General features: G+C 59.8%; 1 protein-coding gene across 2 annotated transcripts in view; it reads right to left on the bottom strand.

The window, feature by feature from the left end:
- Positions 1-2,049: 2,049 nt before the first annotated feature.
- Positions 2,050-27,545, bottom strand: part of CMIP (c-Maf inducing protein) — a 230,840-nt gene continuing 205,344 nt past the window's right edge. The window contains exons 10-21 of one of the 2 annotated variants that reach the window (XM_049622507.1): positions 25,558-25,911; positions 17,310-17,375; positions 16,056-16,082; positions 15,769-15,817; positions 13,127-13,234; positions 10,934-11,050; positions 9,296-9,436; positions 8,493-8,540; positions 7,273-7,419; positions 6,272-6,377; positions 4,850-4,920; positions 2,050-2,253 (exon numbers count right to left, since the gene is read on the bottom strand). In XM_049622507.1, coding sequence (XP_049478464.1) covers positions 2,200-2,253; positions 4,850-4,920; positions 6,272-6,377; positions 7,273-7,419; positions 8,493-8,540; positions 9,296-9,436; positions 10,934-11,050; positions 13,127-13,234; positions 15,769-15,817; positions 16,056-16,082; positions 17,310-17,375; positions 25,558-25,911 — 1,288 coding nt within the window. In that variant the 3' untranslated portion in view covers positions 2,050-2,199. The other variant, XM_049622506.1, reaches the window with a different exon arrangement.

Below are 27,545 nucleotides of genomic sequence, written 5' to 3'. Positions count from 1 at the left end.
GGACTGGGTGCTATTGGCATCTAGCAGGCCGAGGCCAGGGGCAACGCAGGACATTCTCGGATGCACAGAACGGCCTCGTGACAAAGGAGGGTCTGGCCCCCAATGTCAACGGTGCCGAGGGTGAGCAGCTCGGGACGTTCAGAGGAGTCCTGACCTCGGCCCAGGTCTTGTCCCCTTCCCGTCCCCGCCGAAAGGCTCCCTCGAAGCCACACAGAAAGGCCAGATGTCAATGAGTCACTTACAGTTTATTTTTGCCTGAAAGTATTTCACATCTCTGAACACAGCTAACGTGACAGTAGTATTAACCATCAGGAAAAGCAACAGTGCGAAGGGAAAAGATGGCATGTCTCGGCTCTTTTTGTTTCTTTTTTAGAGTTTTTTTGTTGTTGTTTTTTTGTTTTTTTTTTTTGTTTTTTTGTTTTTTTGTTTTTGCTTCTTCCTGCACCAGAGTGCTATAAAGTTTGGGACCGGAGGGGAGAGAATAAAACCAAACAACAGAAAACAACAACAACAGAAGAAAACAAAACACGAAACAGAACACACTCACACGCACACACAAAATAAAACCTGGCACGTAAAATGAATTAAGACTGAAACCCAATTTCTTTTTTTTTTTCCTTTTTTAAAAAAATGAGGGTATAGTCGGGGGGGGGGGGGGGGTAATAAAGTCTACCTAGCAAAGTATAAAACGACAAAAGCATGGTTTCCATTGAATAAGATTAAATATATATAAAACAATTACATTGACTGAGGGGTCAGGGCTGGGGGTGCCGGAGGGGGACGGTATTTGTGCTAAACCAACAGAAGAGGGGGCTTGGGGGGAGAGGGGACCCCAAGTAAACCATAAAAGGGCTGTTCTGTACAGGGAGGGCTTGTTAAGAAAAAGCCGACTGTTTACAAAAGAAACGGAGGTTGGTTTGTCTTCGGGGCAGGTGTGGGGACAGAAAGGGTGTCTGTGCTGTAGCGGTCACATTCATAGGGGTGGGGTGGGCAGTCAGGCTGGTGGAGGCGACGTCTCTCTCTTCTCCCAAGAGACCATGCAGAGAAGCAGGCATGCGTGAGGAGACCACGTGAAGCACAGGATGGCGGGGAGGCCACAGGCCGCAGTCTCAGTGGGGACAGGGATGGCAGAGGCCACCGGAGATGGGAGCTCTCCGGGGGACGGGGCTGGGGCAGCTCTTCCAGGGGATGGACCAGGGAGGACAGGTTAGCACCCCCCAAACGGCGTAAGAGGGGGCTGAGAGAAAGCCGGGGCCTGGCAGGAACAGGACTACAACGTGGGGACCCCACTTCTGCCCCCCAGCCTGACCCTCACCCGGGGGCAAGTTGGAGACATCTGGGAATTGGAAACGCACAGTGGGGACGGGCGGACAGACGGCCGAGCATTAGCATACAGAATCCATTACGAAAAAGCAATTAATTTTCCAAGGAGGTTTTTTTTTTTTTTGTCTGTTTCCTTTAAAAAAATAACAATAATACTACCACTACCCCAACAGCTGACTGGTTTATACAGTACTACGGGCCAGGGGAGGGCGGGGTGGGAGGGCAGGAGGGAGGGAGGGAGGGTCAAAGACTTCATAAATAAGAGGCAGGTCCCAGACCCGCAATTTGTCAACATTTCTTAAATAGGCGCATTATTTAAATCTTATGTACAACAAGAATCACTTTGCATAGCAATGGCGAGGACACAGGACGGTGCAATGACATGTCTGGGTTTTCTTGTCCCAATGGTGGGGGGCAGGGGCGAGTTCTCGGTGGAGCCTGTGAGGAAGAAAGCACCCTTCCTCGGCCCTCGAGGCCCATCAGGGTCGTGTGATGGTGGCATCGGAGTTGACTTTTCCCACACAGCATTGAACACAAAGGCAAAGAAAATCCACAAAGGGTCCCCCCCCCCCCAAGGCCCCCCCCCCCCCCCCCCCCCCCCCCCCGCCCCGCTGATGCTCCTCTGGTTGCTACAAAGTCCTTTTTGGATCAGGTCAAGGTTTCCAATTATGAAGCTAAAAGAATTAGGCGGGGCTGGGCGTGCTTACGGCCCCCCTCCCCACCCCCTCCCCCCTCCGCCCTCTGCCCCCAGAAAGACTCCCCCATCTATCTCACAGCCGGGATGCTGGGGGCGGGACCCCAGGGCCGGCGCTCTACGGCTATTAGTCAAAAGTCGTGTGTTGCAGCTGCAAACTCCTTCCTGCCGAGCCGGGAGCTTCACCAGGCCTCCGTGTAGCGGACGTCCACTTCCTTCAAGTTGGGAAGCTTGGCCTGCGGGGCAGCAAGGAGGACGGTCCTTTCCCGAACCTGGCCCGGCGGTGCCTGGCTCCCCCGCAGCCACGGCCGGGGTTCCCACTGTGCCCTCCCCACCCTGCCGTCGGGGCGCCCCGGGGCTCAGAGCTGGGTAACCTCGGGGAGCACAGGGCAGCAGCCCCGGGGTCGGGGGTCGCAGGTGGGCGGACAGCTGCAGGGGATTCCGTGCCCCCTGCCTCTGCGAGGCCGTGGATGCCTGGCTCTGAAGGCGGAAAGCCCCGGTGGGAGCCCCAGCTCTGCCGCTTGCTGGCTGCACGACCCCGGGGGCAGAGCCCCCGGCCTCCTCCTCTGTGGAGCCAGCGTGATCCGGCCACGGCTCACAGGACGGCGCTAAGGGTGGAACCGCCTGACGCACGGCTCGCCCTGAACAACACAAGGCCGTGTGCCCTACAGGCGGGAACCACCCTCACCGGCACCACCGCCTACAGGCCATCGCTACCGGAAATCGGGCAGGTGAATGCGGCGGGATCGCCATAAATGCAGGCACCTGGGGGGCAGCGAGTCTTCCCCTGCAGGACGCCCCCGCGTCGGAACCGTCTAGACTGCAAGCTTCCACCTGCTGTTCATACGTGCTTCCCGCTCTCCATCCCTGCCACCCAGACACATCGCCTCTCTTCCTTCTTTTATAAACAGCCGGCCTTCCCTCCACAAGCCTTCGCTGCACAGACAGGGCTAATGGCTCTCCTCCCTTTGCTCCCTCTTCCAGACTCTCCGTGGGGGCGCCGGCCAGTGTCACCTTCTACCGTGCGTGCGCACGGCTCCTCCACGCTTCTCCCCTGCGCTCTGGCTCGTGGGCCCCCAGCCCCGCTGCTCAGGCAGAGGCTACAGACTGGGGGCTGCCTTCCCCTGTGCAGCACTGTAAAAACTTCTTTAAGCCAACCTCTCCGATCAGGAGATGGCAAACTGGCACGGAGGTTTCCAGGTTCTCCTGAGAGACGGGGCCGTGAGCTGGAGGCCCCTGCCTGCCTGCCTGATGTGGAGTGCAGGCCGCCTGCCCCCAGGCAGGCAGACAGCCTCCGGGCCATCTGATGCCCGCAGCACAGAGGTTGGGCGTCACTGGCCAGTATGCTCAAGTTGGCACCACGGGGTCTCTCGGATGCTCGAAAGCGGCTTTTCTCCACAAGGGGCTGACCACACCCCTCTGCTGCTTGGCTAGGGCACCCGGATCTGTGCTCCTTCGCCTTCAGGGGGCACAGTAATCCTCAACGGTGCAGAAACGCCCACTTGGGCCCGGCAGGTCGGGGAGGCCCTGGAGGGTGCACTCGGGCTGGTTCTGCGCCGGCCGCACCCCTGCCCCGCTTCACATGCTCCTCAGGACCCTCTGACGGCTCTCCTGGCCTGCTCGGCAGATTCCCTTCTCAAGACCTCCTTTTGTGAAGGCTCTTCTGCCCTACTGAGCAGGGCTGGCTGTCCCCTGTCCCCTCCCTGCTGGTCCCTGAGCCCTGTCCTGGCCTGGTTACTGCAGGTATCCGTCTGCCAGGACGGAGCTTCCTCCTGGGCAGTGGTGAACCAGATGCACCTTGGTCCTGTCCCTGTCCCCAGCCTGGGCTTGGCACATAGTAGGTGCTCTAAAGCTGGCCGCAGGTCTGGCTGAGCTGGAGGGCTGAGGGTGGGGCGGGGAAGGGGTGGTCCCTGCTCGTGGGGATTCCTTCCAAGTGGCTTCCAGCGTGTGAAGGTGCTGGCGTCTCATGGTGGGTCTGGCTGCCTGGCCCAGCCCTTCGGTCCTCAGCGCTGGCTTATCTGCAGCCCCACTCACTCCTTCCGGGGCAGTTGGTACTGGACCCAGAGTGATGGGGGCAGCAGACTTCTGAAGGCCAAGCTCCACGAGTCCCCCAGGAAACGTGCCCACCTTTCCCTACTCAGATCTTCTTTCTTGCCCCAACTTTATAGTGCCAACCTAGCCCAGGCTACAGGACCAGGAGCTTAACCCATGACTGCATCAGCCCTGTCGATGTTCTCCCTGTTTCTACTCTTGCTTGGACCACCCCCGGCTCCAGCAAAAAAATCAGTTTTCCTGGTAACAGCCACAACAAGCCTTTACAAGCATAACTCACAACATTGCTTAGAGTCTCTGAAAGCTTTCTACTGAACTTGGATGGAATCCAGAAGCCTTCTGTGACCTATGAGGGCTTATTCAGTCTGGCCCAAGTCTGTTCTCTCTTACTTTATAGTCACATTTGCTACAAAGTCAGTTCATACCAACCCTTTCTGCCTCAGAACCTTTGCCCTTGCTTTTCCTGTCATCCTTTGCATCCATGGCTTCTTATCTTATAGGTCTCAGCTTATGTGACTTCAAAGGGACCATCCCTGATGATCACATGCCAAACAGGCCCTCCCTATTTCTAATCTACCAATTCCCTGCTGGCTTCCTCCCTACCACTCCTTTCCACCTGCCATTATTTTATTTACTGACTTACCTGCCGGTGTAATAGCCTTTCTTGCTGGAGAATAAGCTCCATGAGGGCAAAGCACTGGTGTCTAGATGCTGACGGATGGAAGGAAAGAAGGAGGGAAGGGGGAAAGGGAGGGAGAAAGGGAGGAAGCGAAGAATTACCTTCAGATCTTCATAGGTGTCAGCCGAGAGCTTGGTGCTGTTCATGTTTAAGCTGCAAAGACTCTTCATGGCTGTACAAGGACAGACAGACACAGGCATTAGGTCAGTGAGAACCCCACAAAGGCAGCTGCAGGTATGGGACAGTCAAGCTGGGGGGCTGACTATTGTAGCCAAGGCCCCTGTCTAGGAGATGGGGCAGGAGAGGAGATGGGGTGGGAGGGTTTCAGGGTCACTGCTAGGGCACCACCAGGACAGAAAGTCTGTTTCAGGCAGGAGCTGGTCTGAATTGGGCTTATGTTCTCTCCCTGCTCTCTGAGCCTCCCTTCCTTCTGGTCTGTCAGGTCCCAGCACTGCTGTCCCCTGAAGTTCCCCAGAGTGTGCCTGCCACATCCCAGGTCAGCCCCAGTGGGCCAGGCTGGGCCCTTCCCCGAGGGGAGCTCTGGGAGCTCTCCCAGTAGGGCTGACCCAGGACCCCCCTTCTTGAAAGCATGCCTCGAACTTTGGTTGGGTCAGGAGCCACCCATCAGAGGTGCGGTGTTCCATCCCGTTCCTGGGGGCACCGAGCCAGGGGCTGTGTGACTCCAATGACAGTGTCCAAAGAGCACATTTGCAGAAAAGTGTCCCCAAACCTCATCCTCTGTGCCCTCCATCACCCCTGTCTCCTCCCGCTCCCAAGCCATCTGGAATTTGCCAGCAACCTTGTAGGAGCCATGGCCCCTGCCCAGCGTATCAACCCCCTCAGCCAATTCCCACGTATGTCCTGTTCACCCAGATCCAGTCACCTCCCCGGGGAAGCCCTCCATGATTCCTCCCAGCTGAGGCATGGGGCCTGTCATCTAAACCAGTGGGTGGGACATGGGCAGTGCAGCTTCCCAGGCTCAGCACCCAAGACTTTGCTCTGGTAGATTAGGGTTGGGGTGCAGGAATCGGCACTTCTGGGTTCCTTGGGTGTTTTGTGGCTCCTTCTATTAGAGCAATGCTTCTCAAACTTCAACCACACGTGGGAATCACCTGGGCATTTTGTTAAACTGCAGTTTCTGAGTTAGCAGGTCTGGGGCAGGACCTGAGAATCTGTGCATCTAACCCCGGCTGATGGCTGCTACTGGGCAGGGGAGCAGGGCAAGCCTGTCCCAGGGCACTTTCCCGAACTTGATCCCTCAGACAAGTATCTGGAGGATAAGGGCACTCGTTGTTCCGTTTTCTTCTAGAATATAAGTTCCATGAGGGCAGGGATATGTCCCCTATTGTGTTCCCAGCACCTAAAGCGGTGCCTGGCACACAGCAGGTGCTCATGAGCACTTGTTGAGTGAACGGATGCACGCACGCATGAATGGGTGGATGGGCGAGTGGATGAATGGATGCTCGTGTGCACGCATGCGCGAAGCAGGCCCTGCCCACCCTGGCCACCCCCGCAGGACTCACAGCTGAGGGCCAGCAGGCCGGCGTCGGTCACAGGCGTCTCACACAGGTTCAGCACCTGCAGCATGGTGAGGTGTTCCGACAGGAGCCGCAGGCCGGCGTCTCCAAACTGTGGAGCACAGAACCCCTCAGCCCTGGGGATCGACCCGCGTCCCCACGGCACTCAGGGAAAGGACTCCGAGGCTGGAGGCAGCGGTGGAGGAAGGTGACGGGGACAGAGCCACCGCCTTTCAAGCCGGGGGATCTGGGCTGCCCTCACTTCTCTCCAAAGACTCAAATGCTTCCCCTGACCGGGGTTCGAGTCCGGCTTCTGCTGGTGGGATGCGGGCCAGCCAAGGGCCCTTCCCAGGAGTCGGTCTTGCTGTCTGTCAAGGAGGGCTCTGACAGACAGGGGCTCCGGCTAGCAGTGAGGGCCAAGGCCGCCTTTCCCTGGGCAGGACCGTAGGATGGGGCGGGACGGGCCTTGGAGGGCAGACTGCCGGGAACACCTGGTTCCTCTTCTATAAAAGGAGGGCTCTGGCGGGGCCTCCACGTCACAGGTGGGGAGTGGAGACCACGTGTGCTGATCCACGCATGGCGCTTCTCAGCGCAAACGACACCGAGCGTGGGCGGCAAGCCTCGGTGTGCTGTGGTTGTTATCACAACAGGAAGACTCCCGAGCTGCCCGTGTGCTACCCAGGCGGGTGCGGGAGACCAGCGTCACGACTCGGCCCCGCCTCTCAGGGCTTCTGACGCTTTGCTGGGCACACCCCTGCCCTGGGCCTCAGCAGCTCCAACTGTGAAACGGGCCACTGGCCTTCACGAGGTCCTAAGTGTCCTCTGGCCTATGCAGGGGGTGCTGAGCTGGGGAGGGGCGGGGTAATCAGGAGACTGGGCCCCGGGCTCCAGGCAGGAAGGCCAGTCCCAGAGGAGGGCGCAGAGCAGGGGCGCACAGGGGCATGGAGGAGGGGGCAGGATGCGGGGGCGGGTGGGGGCAGAGCAGGGTGCAGGCAGACAGTGTGCACCTGAGTGGACCACAGGTTCAGCTGCTTGAGAGAAGGCAGTTTGATGAGGTGCTCGGCGCAGGCGCTGGTCACGTTGGTGAAGGCCAGACTGAGGTTCTCCAGGTTTCCGAAAGAGCCGGAGCTCAGCAGACGAGCCAAGTCGGCATCCTGCAAACAGACAGGCGGCGGGCTCTCGGGGAGGGCCCGGGGCTGCCAGGCGCTCCGGAGACCCCTCCGCACCCCTGTCCCCACCTCCCTTCCCTTGCCCCGTAGACAGTTGCAGCAGGGGTGACGGTGCGGCTTGGGGGGGGGGGGTAGGACTGAGGGGGGTGCTGGGAGCGGCTGCCCCCACGTCCCCGTGGGTGGGGGAGAAAGCCTCCAGTGCCGTGACTCACACCCTGAGTCACCGACTGGGGTGCTCCGAGGCACGTCCCTCCCGCAGGCGTGTGTGCATGCACACGGACGTGTGTACCTGGCCAGCTCCCCTTCCCAGGCAGCAGCTTGGGCCCTTTGCCCGCCTGAGAACACTGAGGTCCCCCCACCTCTAAGGCCTTTGGAGGGCAAGACACGCGTGAGCACTAGACCACCAGGGGGCTGCGGGGAATGTCCGCTCTCCCTTTTCATCTTAGTGATCGAATCCTTGGATTCTACCTGCCACACGGCCACACCGAATTAAGGCTAATCTCCCAGTTAGATGTGGCTGTGTGCCGAGTCTGGACAATGGTACACAGGGAGATGTGTCCAGGAGAACTTTCGGAAAGCCCTTAAAGGGAAGGGACATGTTCTTCTCTGTTCTTCCTCCTTCTGCTGGCGTGAATGGAGACCTGATGGCCAGGGCTTGAGCAGCCTTTTTGGACCACGAGGTAGAAACCTCATGCCAAGGACGGCGGCACAGGATAGAAGGAACTAAGATCCCCGAAGACCTTGTCAGTGGGGATGGAGAGAGGCGCCAACCTCACAGTGTTGTTGTGGTGATAAAATGAACAGCCCAGTATCTGGTACGTAAATGCTCAATGTATATTATTAGTACTATTATTAACTGGTAACATATTAACGTTAATACCAGCGACAATCTACCATGTTTGGTTTCCCGGAACCTGGTTCCCTCCTGGAAAAGCTGGCCTGTCACGTGCCACAGGGCCCTTGGTCAGCTCCACCGGCTAAAGTTCCTCATCAGGGAGGTCTAATCTAACTGCCTTCTTCCCTCTACCCAGCCCCACAGGAGAATAAAACCAACTCACCGTGGACTTGGAGGGCAGTGTTAGCCTGGTGGGCCCGCCTTTCCTTTGCTGCAACAGAAACCGGACTGATGACGACCCGTTCTTTCCCCTGGGCCGCCAGCCTGCACACCCCCCTCCCCGTTGACATCACGCACAGCGCCATTTTATTTTTCGGCGGCCGAAGGCCACGCGGCGGTCTCGGTCTCGGGGGCAGACCCCGAGACAAGGTGTGAACACGGCCGGTTTATCAGAGAGGGAATCCCCAGAAACGCCAGCAGGGGAGTGGGCGAGTGAGACGGCGAAGGCCCCCCCGGGAAGGGAGCGTTATGGTACCGCTACCGCTGGGGGTCCTCTGGGACATGGTGGAGAAGTCATGTCTCCGAGGTGTCCCACCTGTGCGGAGAGGGAGCTGGAGTATTTATACACCGTCTCCTATCGGCCGCCGGGTGAGAGCTGCTCCAGGAGACCAGGGAGGTGTGGCCTCACCACCCCTCTGAAGCCCAGCCCTGGTGCACTTAAAGAAGGGCCTGTGGGATATGGGGAGGGAGGCAGTGGCTGCCGCGCAGGGCCCTGGGGTGAGGCAGGATGCGACTCCTGGCCAGGCCCCGTAGGAGCTCCGGGACTTTGGGGCACCGACCTGACACGTCTGTGATCACCTGGAAAGTGGCAGGTGGTAGCCCCGACCTCTCCGGGTCTGGAGGAGGACTCGCGGAGACAGAGGCCCGCGCAGGTGCGGGCGGGGGACCCGGGCTCCGTCCCCCTGCACCCCAGCTGTGCTCTGGCGGGCCCGGCACGTGCGCCCCAGAGCCGGGCCGGGGACTCACCAGCTCCTTCAGCTCTCGCTGCCGGTCGCACAGCTGCTCGTACATGCGCTTGCCCACGCCCGTGCTCTCCAGGGTTGAGATGATCTGCAGCTGGGTGTCGTTGTTGTCGATGATGTTGTACTCCAGCATGAGGCACAAGATCTGCCCGAGAGCAGCGGAGGTGCGTTACAGCAGGGCTGGTCCTCGAAGGCACGGAGGGCTGGACCTCAGCCCGTGCCAACAGCCCCGCGCGCCACAGGGAGGGGTCTCGGATAAGCTCCGCGAGCTCCACGTGCCCCGAGATCTCATCCTGCAAACGAGCAACCACGCTCCCCCCTCGCTGTCCTTCTGGCTGGGTGACCCGGGCAAATCACGTATCGCAGCTTCCCGTCTGTACAACGGGAACATTCGTGCACAGCCAGCTGAGCACGGAGCAGGCTCTCGGCAAATGCGGGAAGAAATGATGCGTGCTAGGACCTCAAGGGTCGGGAGAGAGCCCAAAGGACAGGGCACCTCTTTCCATCCCTAGTTATCCCCCCGTGCCTGGCACATGGTTGGTGCGCAAGACAGGCTCAGAATGAAACTGGAGCCCCGGGGGACACCTGCAACACACTGCCTCCCAGAGCCTTGGGGAGCCGACGCGATCTCTGTTCTCCGGCCCTCTCGCCCAGGATTAGCATGCGGGCAGCCCTTTCCGGGGACTTCTCACTTGCCAAGCAAAGCCTGCCCGGCCCAGGCCCTCACAGCACGGCTCACCTGCCTCCTGGCTCCCTGCCCACCCCCGTCCTGCAAGTTCCCTGCGCAAGCATCTCAGCGAACCTCCGAGACGCCCACCGGGGCCTTTGGGGACTTAGGCTCTTTGGGCCCATCCACCAAAATCGCCAACCCCTTGACTCAGCCATCCTGACCTCCTCTGTTCTTCCTCACCCCTGCTGTGGGGCCTCTTGTTGACTCCTGGGCCCCCAAATCTCACTGGCAGGGACGCTCTGGGGCTCAAGTTCTCTGATGCTCTGCCCACCGAGAGGTGTTCTAATCCCCGTCGCCGTGACTACCGGCCAGCACTTCTCATGGGTAGGACGTGGCAAAGTGCTGCTGCCTGACTCTGGGGCTGCACCGCGAAGAGCAACATGGCTTCTGCCATCCTGTCTGTGGACAGTGGCTCTGGGGGCCCCAGGCTTCTGGGGACTTTAGGATGAGGCAGGGGGGACCTGGGCCAGGCATGTGTTTCCTGGGGAACAGGAATACTTCTGCTCAGGCTGCTTCATAGACAGAGGCCTGGAGTCCCAGCTGGCCCGGTCTCCTCATGAGAGACCCAGGGTGAGAACCTGTCAGCTGAGCCCAGTCACCCCAGATCCGTGAGCCAAATAAATGAGTATCATTGTTTTGAGCCCCCCCCCCCCCCCACCAGGGTGGCCTGCTCCACAGCAATAGACAAATGGGCAGAAACCTCCCCTGATCATAAGTGAAAGGGATCAACTGTGACAGGCGGGGGGCTACCGCTCCCGCTCGACTCGGGAGAGGCCGGGCCACACCTACCTCCTCCACCGCTGTGCTCCCAGCTGCCCTAACAGCTCTGGGCTCCTGTAAGGTGCCCAGTGAACAAAGACGAAGGACCGGGCAAGACAGCAGCCTTGCCAGGGACCCAGGCCAGCTCCTTACCTCCACCATGGTCTGGTTCCCCCTCAGCGCCAGGAGCATGCAGGGTCCCAGCTTGTTTTCCGCCAGGGAGAGCAGGAATTTTTTGGTCTTGTAACAGGAACCCATGAGGATGTGCACCTATGACGGGAGACAGCCCACGTGAAGGGCAGTGACCACAGTGGGGCTGTGGCCCGAGATGCCTGCCGGTGGCATGCCGGAAGGATTCCCCACACCCTCTCTGGACACCAGATCTGAAAAGACCATCAGACCCCCCTCTTCCCACCGACAGGTGCTCCGGTGTGGATGAACCACAGGGATGTGGTGCTCAGTAAGCCGATCACAAGGGACAGAGCCTGTAGGATTCCGCACACGGAAGGGACCTGGAGTGTCAGATTCGGGAAGTGGAGCGGTTGCCAGGGCAGGGGTGGGACGGGGAGTAAGTGTTCAGGGGGTACGGTGCCACCACACGTGGGACAGAGACCTGCAGGGAGCCCTGCCTCCCCTTCCCAAGCGCCCTGTGAGCTCCACAGGTGCTCAGGGATCACCTGCCCCCAAAACCCAGGAACTGGCAAATTCTGCTCCACCTGGGCTACACGCGGGGCAGACACTAAGGCGACGGTGTTTCTTTCCGGTGTCCCTGGAGGTGGGTCCCGAGGGCAGGGGACCCCAAGCAACAGGGCCGGGGCCCCAAATGCCTAGTGTGCTCTCCCCCTTTGTGCAATGGCAAATGCCCTTCCACGGTTGGAAACGGCAGCCTCATCAAGGGGACCGCTCCTGCCCCCCGTGTCTCCATGGAAACGCCGCGTTGCTCTCTCAGGGGCTGCCTGCCTCCTTTTCCGCGTGTATCTTTTCCGCTCCATCGTTAACTCCGGCACAGACGCAATCTCTCAGGTGGGGAAGCTGCCAGCCCCCCGGGTTCTTCCGCACACAGGGTGGGGGACCGCCGGCTGTTGCCGTGGTGAAGCTGTGACATCAGGGGAGCCCTCGTGAGTGGGGAGGGGGGGTGCACTTCCAGGATGCACAGGGCACTCAAGAGGGACTTGTCAGGCAGTGGGTGAGGAGTGGAGAGCCAGTGCGTAAGGAAAACGATCTAAAAATAAGTCCCTTTCAAGAAAGCTTCCAGAGGCAGCGCCGGATCTGTCGTCACTGCGGAGAGCTTCGCGAGCTGGCCCTGTTGGACGGGCGGCCCAGCAGAGAGAAGACCAACCACAGCTGTCACTTCTGGGCGGGCCGTGCGCTAGGCCCTGGCTGGGCGCCCTGCCTCCGTCACTGCGGGCGATCGCCTGGTGATCCACTCCGTTTTACAGACGAGGGGGCGAAGCGAGGGCGCAGCAGAGAGGCCCCCTGAATCCTGTTTTTCTCGCCGCTGGGAACACGCTTGGTCACAGAACCCAGCTGGTGTTGCGAGCAGGAGGGACAGCTGAGGTCACTGGCCACCTGGAGGACAGTCTGTGCCCCGCTTCAGGAGACGGTCACGCTGCCCCTGGAAGGGCAGGCTCTGGACAGCGTGGGCCCCATCAAGGGAGGGACCTGGAGGCTGAAAGCCTGTGTGACCTCAGGTAAGCCACGGCACCTGTCCGGAGCTGCCTCAGCACAGGCGGTTATGGGATAAAGTTGAAGACCGAGAAGAAACAGGGCACGTGAGGTGCCCAACACAGTGTCCGGCACGAAGAAAGTACTGGAAATCACGGCGGGTGCCCAGTTGTGGGTCTGGTGACGTCAGACCTCTCGTCTCCCGGAGGAGATGGTCATCCTGACCTTGACTTCTCATCGCAAAGGTCGGGCGAGCTGGTGGGTCTGCAGTGCCTTCTAGAATCTCTGAGCACTCTGAGCCCTCAGCAGCTCGACCTGATCTCAGCAGCTCGATCTGAACGTTGCCACTACGGTGAGCTGCATGAGCTCGGGCAGTGAGCGCCGCGGGCTTCTGCTGCCTGCCTGGAAAGCGGGGTAACACTACGTGTCACCTCCCGACGGAGCCGAGTGAGATGGGGCGAGAACAGGACTTTCGCGCCCTCGGTTTGGTGCCTGCTCGGGTGAGAGGCAGAAAGCGACAGTCCTGGTCACCGTCTTCATCACCATCTTCCTCTTTGGCTCCGATGCCATCCGGAAATTCCCAGGCTGGCCACTGCCGGACCGGGACAGTGCTGGCGCTCATCAGGCGGGGCAAACCCGGTCCCCGCCCGCAGTGCCCACCGAGGGTCCCGTCCCACGTACCATGCTGGCGAACAGCTCCCCGTCATCATCACAGGCCACCCCTCCGGGGCTGTACAGCTGAAACCAGCCGTCTTTGCCGGCCCGCACGCTCAGCAGGCATGAGTGTACCTGCAGCAGAGAAGGGGCACAGCAGTCAGCCCCATCACACAGACGAGACCAGCTCCCACAAGTCCCGCACTTAAGAAATCTGTTTAACGTCTAGTCCGGCGACTCCGACCTCCTACTGAATTCCAGAGAAGGCCTGTTGGGAAAAACCGTGGCATCTGTAAACTGGGGAACGCTAGCCATTCCCCATCAGCTCCGCGGGACGAAGGGCCAGGCCTGGCTTGGTTAGCTGCTCTGAATAGAAGCAAGTCTGTGGACAGATCAGGGAGAGACAGGCTCAAAGCTACTGCTTCAACTCAGTCCCCTTTTCTACGCCTTTTTCTGGGCACAGCACAGGGGGCAGCTCTTTTTCGTCTCCTCTCTCTCCGCACCTCTAAGTCCTGTCTCCTGCTTTCTGCCCTCAGCTGTCTGACCCTCCTCTGTCCTGCTCTCTCAGGACATCTGCCCCCTCCACCACTGGGGGTCTGCCTGCTGCCCTCGCTGCGTGTCCCCTGAGCCACCTTCTGAGTCTTTGCCTCTCCCTGGAAGGCGCTCTGTCCAGGGTGGGGCGGTTTCATGCACATGCACTGCTCTCTCTGGGTCTCAACTGCTTTCCCAGAGTTCTGCGTGTGGGTGGGTGGGTGGGCGTGTGCAAACACGTATGTGTGTTTGGGAGAAATTCCATCCACATCCACCCTACTATAGCTGCAGAAAGAGAGAGAAAGAGAGAGAGAGGGAGAGAGAGGGAAACCAAGGCCTTTGTTTCTTACCTCCTCTCTGTCCTCAGAAGAAACCTGATAGAAGTGGCCAATCATTTCCTTCAGGAGTGAAGGAAGGACAATTTGCTGCCAAAAGCCACTTACTTACAGATATTCAATTGATCACAACCCACACACAAGTAAACAGAAAACAGAGGCAGGGGGGTGGGGGGCTTTGACTTCTTTCCCTCTGAGTCGGAAAAATATCAAATGTTAATTTGTCTACTTCAAAAAATAGGGAATCAAGAGTATGCAACTCTATTCGGCAAATGTATCAAACGGTTTAGAAGTCCGGCTTCTTTAGGAGGCAGAAGGTGGGAGGGGAGAGAGGGGACAAGAAACAGAATCAAAGGAAGAGGTTCAGAGGAGCCCGGAGCAGGGCCTGGCGAGGGGGGGGGGGGGGGTGCCGGGCCTCTGCACCCCACCCCTCCGCAAGACCGGCCTGGCCCCTCGCTCACTAGTCCCCCGGGCCTCGCGTATGGTGCAGGGCTCAGCAAGTCTCCTCCCAGCACTTGGCTCTGCTTCTCCGCTCTGGGAAGCAGCTGGGACCACTTGTATTCTTCAACTTCAAAGTTGGTGTTTGAAATAAAGGCTCACTTTCCAGGGGAATTCTGGGAATCTGTCTTCACATGCAGTGAAGAATGGCTTAGCGCAGCCCAGACCTGCCTAGCTAGCATTTCCGCTTTTCCCATTGCAGCCGGGGAACCACTTTTGGAATCAGGGCTTAGAATCAAGGTGTTCTAGAACTATGTTTCACCGTGGGGCCGGAAAAGAATATATTCTGGCTCTGTTAAGAAGAAGGAATCCCTTCGTCCTCTGCCCATCTTCAACCCTCCGCTCTGCTGGGGGTCTGTCCCCAGCTAGAAGCCAGATCCCCTCATCACACCCCAGGATCCATGCAGGTGGAGAAGGGGGCTGTGAGCTCCTCGGGACAGGGCCAGTGGGAGTCCCCCTCATGTCTACAGCCCCACCTGGCCCCACCTACCGAACAGGCTCTGGAGGCAGACTCCCTGGGTTTGAACCCCGCCTTGGCCAGGTACCAGCTGCGTGGCCAAGGAGATGTCACTCAGCTCCAAAAGGAGGGTAATTCTGGTGTTAAATGGGGTTGACGACAGACCCCACTCGGGGTTGTGGCAAGGACTCCAGGAGAAAACGCAGGTGCCCGACACAGGGTGAGCACCTGACCAAGACCAGGTGTCTCTGATGTCCCTGATGCAGTGGATGGAGGAACCCAGGCCACCCGAGTCCTTGCTCACGAAGCCTCAGGGGGAAAGCTGACCTCTCCCTGAAGCCCAGATACGGGGGGTGGGGGGGGTGCAGAGCGGCCCTTCAGAGGCCCTCAGCCACCATGCCCAGGAAATGAACCCCGGCTCAGATGTCTTCCCAGCTCAGATGTCTTTGCTGACCTGCGGATGTCAGAACGGCAGGGCTAAAGAGGGACCAGCACTACCCTGGAGCTGGCTGGGAGCCCCTGTGCCAGCCCGCCCCTAACAAGGCCTGTGCTCCAAGAAGAAACCGCCAGCTGGTGGCAAACCACCTCTGGTTAGCCTGAGTTTACAGTAAAAGGCTGACATCATGGGCCAGGCACCCCCACCCCCCGATCACAGCGGTGGGGGGGGGGGGTTGGGGGGGGGTGGCGGTTGTGTTCACGCTCCAGGCCAAGGAGCCTTTGTACAGTGTTCTGAGTGCCTGTGGGAGACAGAGAGGCCCCGACAGAGCCACAGAAGGCTCAGAGTGGCCCACAGGCATCACACCGTAGCCCTGACAAGGTGCCTTCGAGAGGCAGAGTGGGGGGCTCACCTCTTGTCGCGGGTCTTCGGCAAACCTCTGAATCACGTACTTCAGCTCCCTGAAAGAGACAGGGTGGGGGCGGAGTCATTGCCAGGGTCCTGGCTTGTGTGGACGGTGATGGGGGCTGAGGGGAGGGCTGGGGCGGGGGAGCTGGCGGGGTCAGGAAACCCCTCGGGCAGGCCTGGCTATGCACGTGACCGAGAACGGGCTGGAAGGAGGGCTGGCCGCTGAGCATGGCCGCGGCAGAGGACATTCGCACCGGAAGGAGGTGATGAGGGAGGTGGCCAAATACTCACTTGGTGAACTTCTCGTGTGCGAGGGCTCTGTAACAAAAGCAAAGGGAAACTGCAGTTAGCGGGGGGCTTTCGAAACCCTCAGTGATCCAAAGATCTTCCCCTGGGGACGGTGCGGCTTTATGTCTGATCCGAAGAAGGAGGAGGTTGAGAGTGAGACAGGGACATTCTGTCCCTCTTGGAAACTGCAAAGCGAAGGCCTCCTTGGACGAGGCCAGGATCCTGGCGACGGGAGCATACCGAGCCCCCCACGGCCCGGGTCCCACACCTGTGGGTGCTGAGCAGGTGTCTGTGAGCACGTGCACGCGGGCACCGGAGACCCAGGTGTGTGCACTAATTGTTCCACCATTAAGGTGCGGCTGTGCTAATTATCGCCGTGCATCAGAGGGGCATCTGGGGACCGTTTTCCAAGCGAATTGCATCATGGGCCCACTGTCACATGTGTCCCCGGGGCTATGGGGACAGCGAGCGCAGCCAGTGACGCCACTGCTCTTTGGAGACAGCCGTGGCTCTCAGGAGTCGGATTTCTCCGGTCTTGAGTCCTGGGGGCCCCAGGGACGGGCCAGGCCAGCAAATGGGGCAATTACCAGGTATAATGTCCCCCTCGGAGAGCCGCATTTCATAAACACAGGCTCGTTAATCGGCTCCTGAGAGAGCCCTGAGCTGCCTCCTGAGGCCTGGCTTCTCCACATCTGTCAAAACAGAGACCTGGAGGCATTTTAGGGCCTGGTTATTCCGACAAAGCCTTCTCCGCAGGCCATTATCCACTAGACAGTTTTCTCCCTATTTTCCTGTGATAAATTCAATATTGGCACAAGGGCTGGCAAGAGAGAGACGGGAGGGTCCATTTCTGGCCCAAGTCACTGTGGAACACAAGCTAATAATCGTAATGGGTGCAATAAGAGAGCTTTCAGCATATGGCGGCATGGCACAGAGAGCAATTCCACGTGCATTATCTTCCGATTTTCGCTGTGGCCACCGGAGAGAGCACAGACAGGTATTCCCATTCCCACCTGAAGCAGAACAGAAGTTGCTAACTCCCCTGCACGGAGGCTCGGTGGGGAGGGCTTTGTTTGCCTGCTTGGCTCAGCGAATCCTCGTGTCGCTGCCATGAGGTAATCTCCCGTGTTCCGGAGGTGGGGGGCCTCCCCAGGGGCCTCACAGCTGAGGACCAACCTCTCCATCTCCCACTACCGACCGCGGTGTTCTCGGGGTGACCGGTGGACCACTGAGGTCAGAGACCGGTGTGGGACTTACTCTTTGGGGAATGGAATGGGTTGAAGCAAGCTGGCCAGAGACGGTCTCCAGTCATCGTAGTCCGACCTACAGAGAGAAGGGGGGACAGTCAGGTTCGGACTGTGGCCAAGGACGGGGCGGGGGTCTAGCGGGGACTCGCCAACCGTGCTCCAGCCACCTCCCGCCTGCAGGGAGCTGGGAAGATGAGCGGCCCGTGTCTGCCAGCCTGACAGACAGAACCCGTCCAGAGAGTTCCTTCAGGCAACCGAAGGGGCCAGCCATCTGGCTCCCTGGGGCCTCATCCCACCTCACCTCTGCACCCAGGTTACCCGATCGTTGTTCCTTCTGACTTTTGAGTTATCAGGTTGAAATCCCAACCCCGGCACCTTAGAACGTGTCTGTGTTTGGCAACACAGATGCAGTGAAGGTGCAACGAGGCAGTGAGGGTGGGCCCTGACCCAGCGCGACCAGCGTCCTCACGAGAAGAGACCGGGACAGACACGCACACAGAGGCAAGACTGTGTGAGGACACGGGAAGAAGGAAGGTGACTGCAGGCCCAGCAGAGAGGCCCCAGACGAAACCCATCCCGCCCACGCCATCATCTCAGAGTTCTGGCCTCCAGAACTGCGAGAAAACAGGTTTCTGTTGTCAAAACCACCAGGTCTGTGTAATTTTGCTGCGGCCGCCCAAGCGGTCTGGCCCGGGGGGCTTATGAGGGGAACGCAGAGGTGTTCTCATCTTTGTCCAGAACCCGGTGGCAAATTTGTAGACTTACTCATATAAAACATAAAAATGGTATGCTATTCATTTGCAGTTTGGGGCAACCCTCCTGACTTATCAGCTACTTCTACTCCTCTGTCCAGATAACAGCTTTTTTCTCCTGAACAGTCACTGTTAGGGGCGCCTGGTGGCTCCGTCGGTTGAGCGTCTGACTTCCGCTCGGGTCATGACCTCACTGTGCGTGAGCGTGAGCCCCACATCGGGCTCTGTGTTGACAGAGTGGAGCCTTCTTGGGATTCTCTCTCTCCTGCTCTCTCTACCCCTCCCCTACTCACACACACTCGCTCTCAAAATAGATAAACTAAAAAAAAGGTCCCTGCCAATGACGGTGATGATGACGGTAATGGAACAAATACCAGCAGCTGCGACCTTGCCGGCACGTTGTGCACATACTCCTTCACGCCGAGAACTTCGCCTGCTTCTTCTTCACGGTGAAGATCAGCCTCACTCAACAGATGGGGAAACTGAGGCTCAGAGAAGTTAACTGTGCACGCTAACACAGCTGTGGTGGATGGGAGATCAGATCCAGGCCTGGCTCTCGCCAGCTCTGACAGACGGCAGCTGAGGCTTTGGCTGAGGCCTCAGGTGAGACCAGGCACTGGAGGGTCCCCCCCCCCCACCTAGGGGCCGACTGTGCCAGAACAGGGACATTTGGCATGAATGAGCATGACAGCTGCAATGTGCTGAGAGAGCACTCACTGCTCAGACCACGGAAATGGCCCCACGACCACCACCCACTGCGAATCTGTATTATAGGCAGGGAGTGGCTAAGGAGCTGGCAGGGTGACCGCAGAGAGAGGTCCCCAGAAAGGAAGCAAGAGTTTCTGGAGGCTGCTGTGGAGTTGGCAGGGGTGCCCCACACACGGTACCAGCACAGCTGGCCCCCCGGGAGCCAGCAGGGTCAGGGGCAAGGGAAGGAACGTGTGGGACACGGCGGTGCCTCAGCCAGAGGACAGACGGGCCTTTACCAGGAGCCAGAGCGTTCACACGGGTCCCGGTTAACGCTCACAGGCGCCCCGCGACACCCCAATTACGACAACCCATATTGCAGGAGGAAAACAAAGCCCAGAGATGCCTCATATTTGCACAAGTCACCAACTGGGGGTTTGGGTTTGACCTCAGGTGCCTCTGGGGTTGTGACCTCTGTCCCTGCCCCGGGTCCCCCTACTTCTCTGGTTTGGGGGACTCTGCCAGAAAGCAAACCCAGGAGTAGCCAGTTCTCACCGACTGTGCTAAGCCGGGCGGGCACCTCCGAAGTCCCGGTGCTTTACCCCTCACACAAGAACCGAGGCCACTGGAGCGGCCCCGCCTGAGCTGCAGACGGTCGGGGCACCCAGGTGCCCGCACCCTGGGAGGGGCTGCGTCTTATCTCTGCACCTGCCATGCCGGGCACCAGGCCAGGCGGACGGCTGGTGCCCAGAAGAGGACTGTTGAGCTGCGGCCCCGGTACACACGAGAGAGACGCGGCCAGGGTGTGGGGTTCACTCCCAGGTGGAAGGAAATGTTGTCAAGTGGGGTGCGTGTCCCCAGCTGCAAGCTTGAGTGTGCAGTCTGACCCGGATCCTGGCAGGAGGGGGCGCTACGTTTGGACCCCTACTGACGCCTGGCGGTGCCCCCAGGAGGCGCCGACGGTGCTCAGACCAGCCCGGGCAGAGGAAAGGACCCAGACCGGAACCGTGGTCCTCGTTTCCATTTAGTTCTCATCATCATCCGGTGCTCCTCTGCCCCCCACCACCCCGAGGAGCTTTCTCGACATTTGTCCCTAATTGTTCTCCCGATACACCGTGTGTCTGTTTATATGCTGAGCTGGATGCACCCGCCACCCCCATTCTATAGATGAGAACGCTCAGTGAGGGCCAGCGCCGGCCGTCACACAGCTGGTAGGAGCTGGGACTTGAACCCAGGAGCCGGGCTCCCACATCCGTGCTCCATCAACCGAACGACACGACACCCGGTCTCCCGCTTACATCTCTGCAGGAAGGCCACTTCCCTCTAGGGAGAAAGGCACTCCTGGTTATTCTTTTGCTTAAAAAAAAAAAAAAATGTTCTACGTAGAAATACCATTAAACAGAGAAAACTCCCAGGAGACTTCAAACCGCTCATAATTAGTGGGTGTCAGAGGCCATGGAGCTGGGGCTGTGCCAGGCATGAGGCGCACGCTGGGCTTCAGGGCCACACAGCCCGGCCCGGGGTCGCTCCTGGACAGAAGGGGGCATCGACAGGCCCGTTCCGTGGGGCACTGTGCGTCACCTGTGTTCCCAGGCCCACAGCTCGGCCTCCTGCCGGCTGCACTGTGGCAGCTCACACGGGGCTGAGCGTGGGGGCCTCAGGCATGAGGAGGGAGAGGGCAGCAGATTTCCTTCCTCGCCTCAGCCAAGCCAGTTGCAAGTCTGCGGTCGGCACCTGGGCCTGCTCCAAACGCCCAGGTCTACAAGTTTGGGGGTACGTGGCAGGTGTGTCGGGCAAAGGCTGGGTGCCCAGAAGCTGGCCAGGCCCGGGGGGTGGGCTGTGGGCCCCCCGTGGCCAGCAGAGCACCTGCCGTGGGCTTCCGGAGAGCAGGGCCAGCCCGGCCTAGGATCGAAGGGGGATCAGCGACCAGGCTCTAAGCGGCCTGACTGCCCACCCCCAAGAAGGCAGCCAGGCCTGCCCCGTGCTCAGGGAGGAAAGGGACATGAGGTAGCATAAGCGTCCTGCAGGCCTCCAGTGAGTCCCAGGTGTCACTCCCCAGACACTTGGTCCTGGCATGAATGGGGCCAGGCTGGCTCTAGAGAGGCTCTTTGCTCCCTAAGAGGTCGGACAACCGCCGAAGGCCACGGAGCTCACAGGGGGAGAAGCTGGAGTCGGTGCGCAGGAGGCCCAGGTCTCCCGCCTCACGCCGCGCTGCGCGGATGGTCTGAGGCCAGACGGCTGAGAAGTTCCCTTCTCTTGCTGTGCTGGGGGTGGGCGACACCAGGGACAAGGGGGGCAGGTGAAGGGGCGGACACAGGAAATGGGGACAGGGTGGTTCCCAGGACCCGGGGCAGCCGCTTCGGCCTGGCGGAGACGTGACCTACGCCCCGTGAAGCCGCAGGCCGACTTGACAGCTGCCGCCCGAAGCAGAGCTCTGAGCTGCCCCGCAGACGAGACGCTTCCTCCCAGCACACCCTTTCCTCCCGATTCACAGAGCTCGTCCGCGGCATGGGGAGAACGCGGCCCCGGCCGCACAACAGGAGCTGACGCGCCAGCCTGAGCCCTGAGAAGCCGCAAGGCCCGGGCACACTGGCCCGGACAGCGCCCAGCGCGAACCCCGACTCTCGCGGGCCCCAACCCCGGGGTGGGGGTGTCAGACTCCAGCAACGCTCACGGACTCGGTCCTGGTCCCACCGTCACGTCCCGCCTCCCTGCCATCCCTCAGCCTGTCGGAAGCCATTTCAGCCATTCCTTGTGTGACAGGGCTTGCAAGCCCCCGACCGGTCCCCTCCGTGCACCTCGCGCCTGGCGCGCACAGGGGAGCTGCGGCCTCGGGCTGGGGCAGCTCCTTCCCAGGCAGGACCACCCTGGGCGATGTCCGACGGTTCCCGTGTCCCCTCCCCAGCGCCTGCCTTCTACGTTCTAGTGACGCCGCCCAGTCATCGGGACGACCCCACGTCTGTCTGCATTTTCCCTTAAGGCCCCCGAGGATGAGGCATCTTCCGCTTCCCTCCAGCCCACCAGGGCCTCTTCCAAACGCCGGGTTTTTGCAAAAGAACAAAAGGCCAGATTCGAGCTGGTCAGAGAGGGTGGATGTGCCCACCTCTCCCTCAGGACGTCTGCTCTCTTCTCTTCCCGGAAGGAAGAGCGGCCCCTTGCCTGCGGCCCCCCACCATGTGCAGCAGTTCTCCATGCCCCGCCCCCCCAGGCGGGCAACGTCACCACTGCCAGTAGTTGGCGCCACTCAGATCCAGAGGGACTGAGGGCAGGAGAGGAGTTGGGAGCCCTGGCATTTGGCGTAGAGCCTGGCCCGGTGGACGCGTGCGGAGGGCACTTGGTAGCGGGATGCCCGAATAGATGCGTGAGTTGGACACAGTTGCCCAGCAGGTTAAGAGGTGGACTCCAAACTACCATAGACCCGAACCTGCTCGGATTTCCCTCCCGAGTCCACATTCTTTCCATCGTGCCACCCGGCCCGGGCCTCAAAAGGGTAAGGCTGGCCTGCGCTGGGAATAGTTTTCCTTTTTAAGGGTCTCCAGGGAACTTCTCGTGGTTTATGTTACTTTTCAAAGGTGTCAGATTCCAACAATGCACACGCCTTCCTCTGGGAACAAGCAAGTAATCCGGGGCTGTGGGCTGGGCTGGGCTGCCGTCACGCTCCGGGAAGAGCAGTGCCGGCTCCGGTGGATGGGCCAGGCCGGGCCCCGGCTCCAAGTACGGCTCCCGTGGCCCCGACAATGCCCTGCTCAGAAGCCCCGCTCCACATTAGATCGTCCACGCTTCCCCTCCCTCACGTAACTCTGACTGAGGAGTGTGCTAGTTGGGAACAGCAGTGCACTGTCACCAAGAACCAGAGCCGGGCCGGCAGAAAGGCCCTACGTCACGACACGCACCGTACGGACAAGAAAACCAAGGCCCAGAGGAGCCAAGAACGCTGCCTGCAGCGCACGGCAGGCTAAGTCAGAAGGCCACGGGTCCTCAGTTCTCAAACCACACATGCTTCTTGCGATCTGTGTGCTGAATGCCTCACTGGGGCTTTCTTCCCCTCAAAGCGCTATAGAATCGGGAACGCACCTCACTCCCAACGGTGTCTTAAAACAGAGGAAGCCCCGTTATACCCAGAAAGTGCGGTAACTCCCACTGGCCTAGCGTCTGTGCCTGTAAGGTGCCCAGAGAACGTCCCGGAGGCAGGTGTAGCTCAGAGAGGACACGAAACTCGTCCAAGGCCACAAGCCCTCCTGGCATCCACAGCCCTGGACTCAGCAGTCTGGCTCTGAATCTGCGTCATTTCCGACGTGTCACCCCGTGGAGCTGCAGGGGTTTGTGGGTCCGGCGTGTCTGAGGGCCTTGGGTGGGCCAGAGACGCAAGCGGGCAGCAGGGTCAGAGAAGGGAAAGGGCCAGGAAGAGTTTAGCAGGTGCAAATTGTGTTCTGAGGCGCTGTCCCACCCCAAGGTGAAAAGGCTTCTGGAAACATAAACCAGCTTCGTGGAGACCCTCAGGCAGGGGTGAGGTGCTATTCCGGGCAGTGGTCAGTGGTCAGGACCGCCTCCCGGTGGGCAGCACCCGACACCTGACACCCCCTCCCGCCACGCCCTGGTGGCTACACAACCCCGGCGGACAGGAGGCCTAGAAGCAGACCAGGGAGAACAGAGTCCGCATTCGTGAGCACGTTTGTGAAGAAGGAAAAAAACCGTGTGTCAGCTGCATGATGAAACACAAACCCTTGATGCTTAATGAGAAATCGGAGTCAGGGACGGGGCCAGAAGGCCTGGGGTTCCAGGTGCTTGTGGAAAACAGCCAGAGGAAGTAAGGGGCCGAGGAGAGCGTGGGGGCGTCTCTGGCCCGGGGGACCCTGCCTCCACCAGGGCGAGGAGGAGACGTGGGCCACGGCTGACCTATCCCCCGGAGGGCTGACTTCTGCTCTTGGGAGCAAGTGGGGACTGCCCCTGCCTTAGAGAGACGGACGTGTGTTCTCAGCAATGCCCTCCGAGCAGAACCTGGAGTTTCCTTCGGTTGGTGTGGGAGTGTGAGGAGGTCGCTAAAAGTGGCTGCGCCCTCAGCTGGCCTCTGCTGCTAGACGCTGAGGCTGGCGCTGACCCTGGGGACCCGGGGAGGCCTCGCCCTCCCCTCTCAGGGGCCAAAGGAAGGACAGAGGAAGTGCCTTCAGCTGGCCTCTGCCACACCCGAATTCTCAAGCCACAAGAAGCCACTGTATAACATACGCGTGTGTATGTGTGTGGGTGCACGTGCATGCATAGGTATGTGTGCAGAGAGATACCACAGGCCTTGGTTGTGCAGCACGGGGGACACCCCCAGGCACCTCCCAGTCCAATTCTCTGGCTCTCCAGGCGACCGAGAGCCTGTCCTGCACTGTCCAGCCCAGGAGCGCGCTCAGGGCAGCAATACGTCCGTGAGAGAGACACAGCACGCCGTGCGGAGTCGTGTAGGCACAGGGACGCGGTGAAACCCTGGCAGCACCGACCAGGCCCAGGGGCCAGGTGTCCCCTGGACTGAGGGGCCCCGGTGCCCAGTAATTAGACAGGCACCACGCACTGGTCAGGGGTAACCACACAGTCGTACCCATACCGTGATCCCTCTGAAAAGCCTCCCACCCCCCAGTGGTTGTGCCTGGAAATGCCGGGTCTGGGACCCGGTCCTGAGAGCGGGGCCAAGCTCTGTCTGAAGAACAGGCCTTATGGGAGCCACACGGGGAGGCATCCGCTGGGGTCTCCGGACCAAGGGGGCCCCTTCCTTCACCTGCGGATGCAGGAAGCAGGTGCACGCCACTGAGGTGGGTCTGGGTGGTTCACGTGTGAGTGGCAGAACTGGAAAGACCCTCAAGGGTCAAATATTAAGACCCCCTTGCTGTAGAGCCGCACAACCGAGGCTCAGGGAGCGGGAGGACTGGGACCGAAGCACCCGGCTCAGAAGCAGCACCAACCGTAGCAGAACCGGGTCTCCTGTCTGCTTCCCACTAGCCAGGCCTGCACGGAGCTGATCGGCAGGCCACCCTCCCTCACCACCCACCAGGCCAGGCCGGGTGAGGGGCCGGGACTTGCCGAGAAATACACGCAGGCACACAGAGCATGCACAGATCACTCGATACAGAAACACAGTCACAGGCTAGCTCACGGGCATGTCTGCACACACACACACACACACACACACACACACACTCCAGCCTTTGTGCACAAATGGTCACACCCACATGTGTGCACTCACATCCCCTCATCCCTGTGCACTTACACACAGGCACTCAGGCACTGTGCATTTACACACACAGGCACGCTCAACACATATATAGGCCCCTATAGAATGATCCATGTACATCCCACATCCACTTCTAAATGCAGACACACACACACACGCACACACACACACACACACACACACACTCAGGCGACCCCCTCCCACTCACACACTCATAGACACATTTGGGCACCCATGTGCTCGTGGACATCCTGGCAGCTCTACGCAGAGGCTTACACACACATTCTCAAGCTCACGCACACAGCCTGCACACGTGCCCAGATACTCAAGCATACACGAGCCCACACACCGTACGTACACCCCCCGCATACGCACACACTCTCACGCACAGAGCATGTGTTCAAGACGCATACATACCCAAAATCTGCACCCGGGGCGCCCAGTCACGTTTACACACACCTCAGTACACGCACACACGCACACACACACACACACTCAGCACGCTCACCCTGCAGGCCTCGGACCAGCAGGCGCGGCCGCACCCGGCGGCGCAGCCAAGTTCCCCTCTCCCACCCTGGCGGTGACAGGCGCGCGGCGGGGACACTCACAGCAGCTTGAGGATTTCCACGTAGCAGCCGAGCGTGCGGTCGGCCTGGGGACCCAGTTCGATGCTCATGGTGCTGCAGGCAGGGCTGACCATGAGGCAGTCGATGAGGTTGGGCTCGCTGTCATTGCCCGCGCTGGCCGTCAGTGCCGGCTTGGCAGTGCTGGTGTGTTCCACCTCCACGTGGATCTCGCTGGAGGCCACGACCACGGACTTGAGCCGCGCCTCGGACAGCGTGGCTTCCTGAGACACCAGGTCCGGGCTGGGGTGCAGAAGGCGCAGAGGTAAGGTGGGCTTCCGGTCACAGGGCTGCTGGCAGCCGTTCCGGATCTCCTTCAGGCTGGGGGAGTTGTCACGGCTGCGGGGAGAGGCGGAGAGGGTGTGTGAGCACCACCGAGCGAGCGACGGTCCCCGCGAGCGCCCCGGGCTCCACCCCAGGAGCCCCTGGGGGCAGTGCTGTGAGCTAGTGCTGTCATATCCCAGCAAGTGAAGAAACTGAGGCTCCGCCCGTGGTTTGCTCAAGGTCTCCAGGCAGGGAGGGGTGGAGACGGCATCCACGCTTAAGCGTCTGTCTCGAAGGCTCCTGCGGCAGTCCAGCTCGAGGGGGGCATTCAACACACACGTGATGGGTGAATGAGTAAACGCCAGAGTCTACGTGCTACCACAAGGCCTTGGCGTTCACCTCCACCGCAGGCATCCCCTGGCCACCCGTGAGATCCACTAAGTGCCTGTGCTTCCAGCTGCATCCTGGGGGCCAGCTGCCCCCCTCTCTCCTGGGGGCAGGCCCAGGCCCCACTTCTGTTGCCCGTCCCTGGTCAGGTGACGAGGCTCAGCATCCAGCTCCCCTGGGAGCCCACTTCCCAGGTGGATCCCAAACCCCAGAATTCTAGTCGCCTGCAGTCTGCGGGTGCCTCCAGCCCACGGCATCAGCCCTGCCCTTGGCTGAACCCCCAGCTAAAGCATCTCCACCGGCCTGGAGGGATGATGCTTGTTAACAGGGGTTCACTGAGAAAAGGCCTTGACGGCATCACTGATGTCATATTTGTGTGGCAAACGCTGGGCCAAACACAATGAAATTAGGCCTCTATGCAGCAGGACTTGTCAGAACCTTGAGGCTGGTTAAAACACCTCCACACTGGGTGCTTCCAAACATTACTGGGAGACTCATTAGAATGAAGGCAATTCCAGCAATGGGCTTCCTTTGTCGGTGCCACTGCGCTAAGTGCTATCACAGACCACCTTCTCAGATACGTCTGAATGGCCGGCATTACCATCTCCTGGTTCCAGGTGACGAAAGACACTTCTAGAGGTCCAATGATCTACCCTTGATCCCATGCCTTGTAAGTGGAGGGGGCTGGAATTTGAAGCCAGGTCTCTGACTATAAACCCCTGGCTCCTCACCACCACGTGGCTTCTGAGATCCCATGTGATCCTGTGCAGATCCTCCTCCTCCAAAAAGTCTTCCCTGATTTCTCCCCTGTGCCATCTTCACCCTTCTGTCCCCAGAGCCCGAGCTTTCCACCCTTGGCTGGATACAATATCCCCTGGGGGCACTTCTGAACATGCCGAAGCCCTATTTGATCAGAACCTCTGGGGTGGGGTCCAGATACCAGTAACTTTCTGGGTTCCCTGTGTGTGCGGTCAAGGTTAAGTCCACTGCTCCAAGGCACTCAGAGAATGATGGCATGATCGCCAACAGCCGCTCGTCCAGGCCCTCCCTAAATGTGCCACACACACGTGCCCCGTGCTTGCAAAGAGAGCACACGTTCCTTGTGCATAAGCCCTGGGCTGAGCATAGATCTCAGGCCCAATGCACCTGGAGGGCCTAAATTTACCCAGCATGGGCCACAACCAGGCCTGAGCCGAGCCCACCAAGGATGTTTGATAAATACACTTTAAACTTTGCTAGGGAAGAACAAAACCCATTAGCTAAAGTCCGAGAATTCAACAGTTGATGGAAAATTGTGTGTGGTCTGGGGTGGGGGGGGGGGG

Source organism: Panthera uncia, assembly GCF_023721935.1.
Source record: "Panthera uncia isolate 11264 chromosome E2 unlocalized genomic scaffold, Puncia_PCG_1.0 HiC_scaffold_20, whole genome shotgun sequence".
Lineage (NCBI taxonomy): Eukaryota > Metazoa > Chordata > Mammalia > Carnivora > Felidae > Panthera > Panthera uncia.
This window is presented reverse-complemented; position numbering and strand designations above follow the sequence as displayed.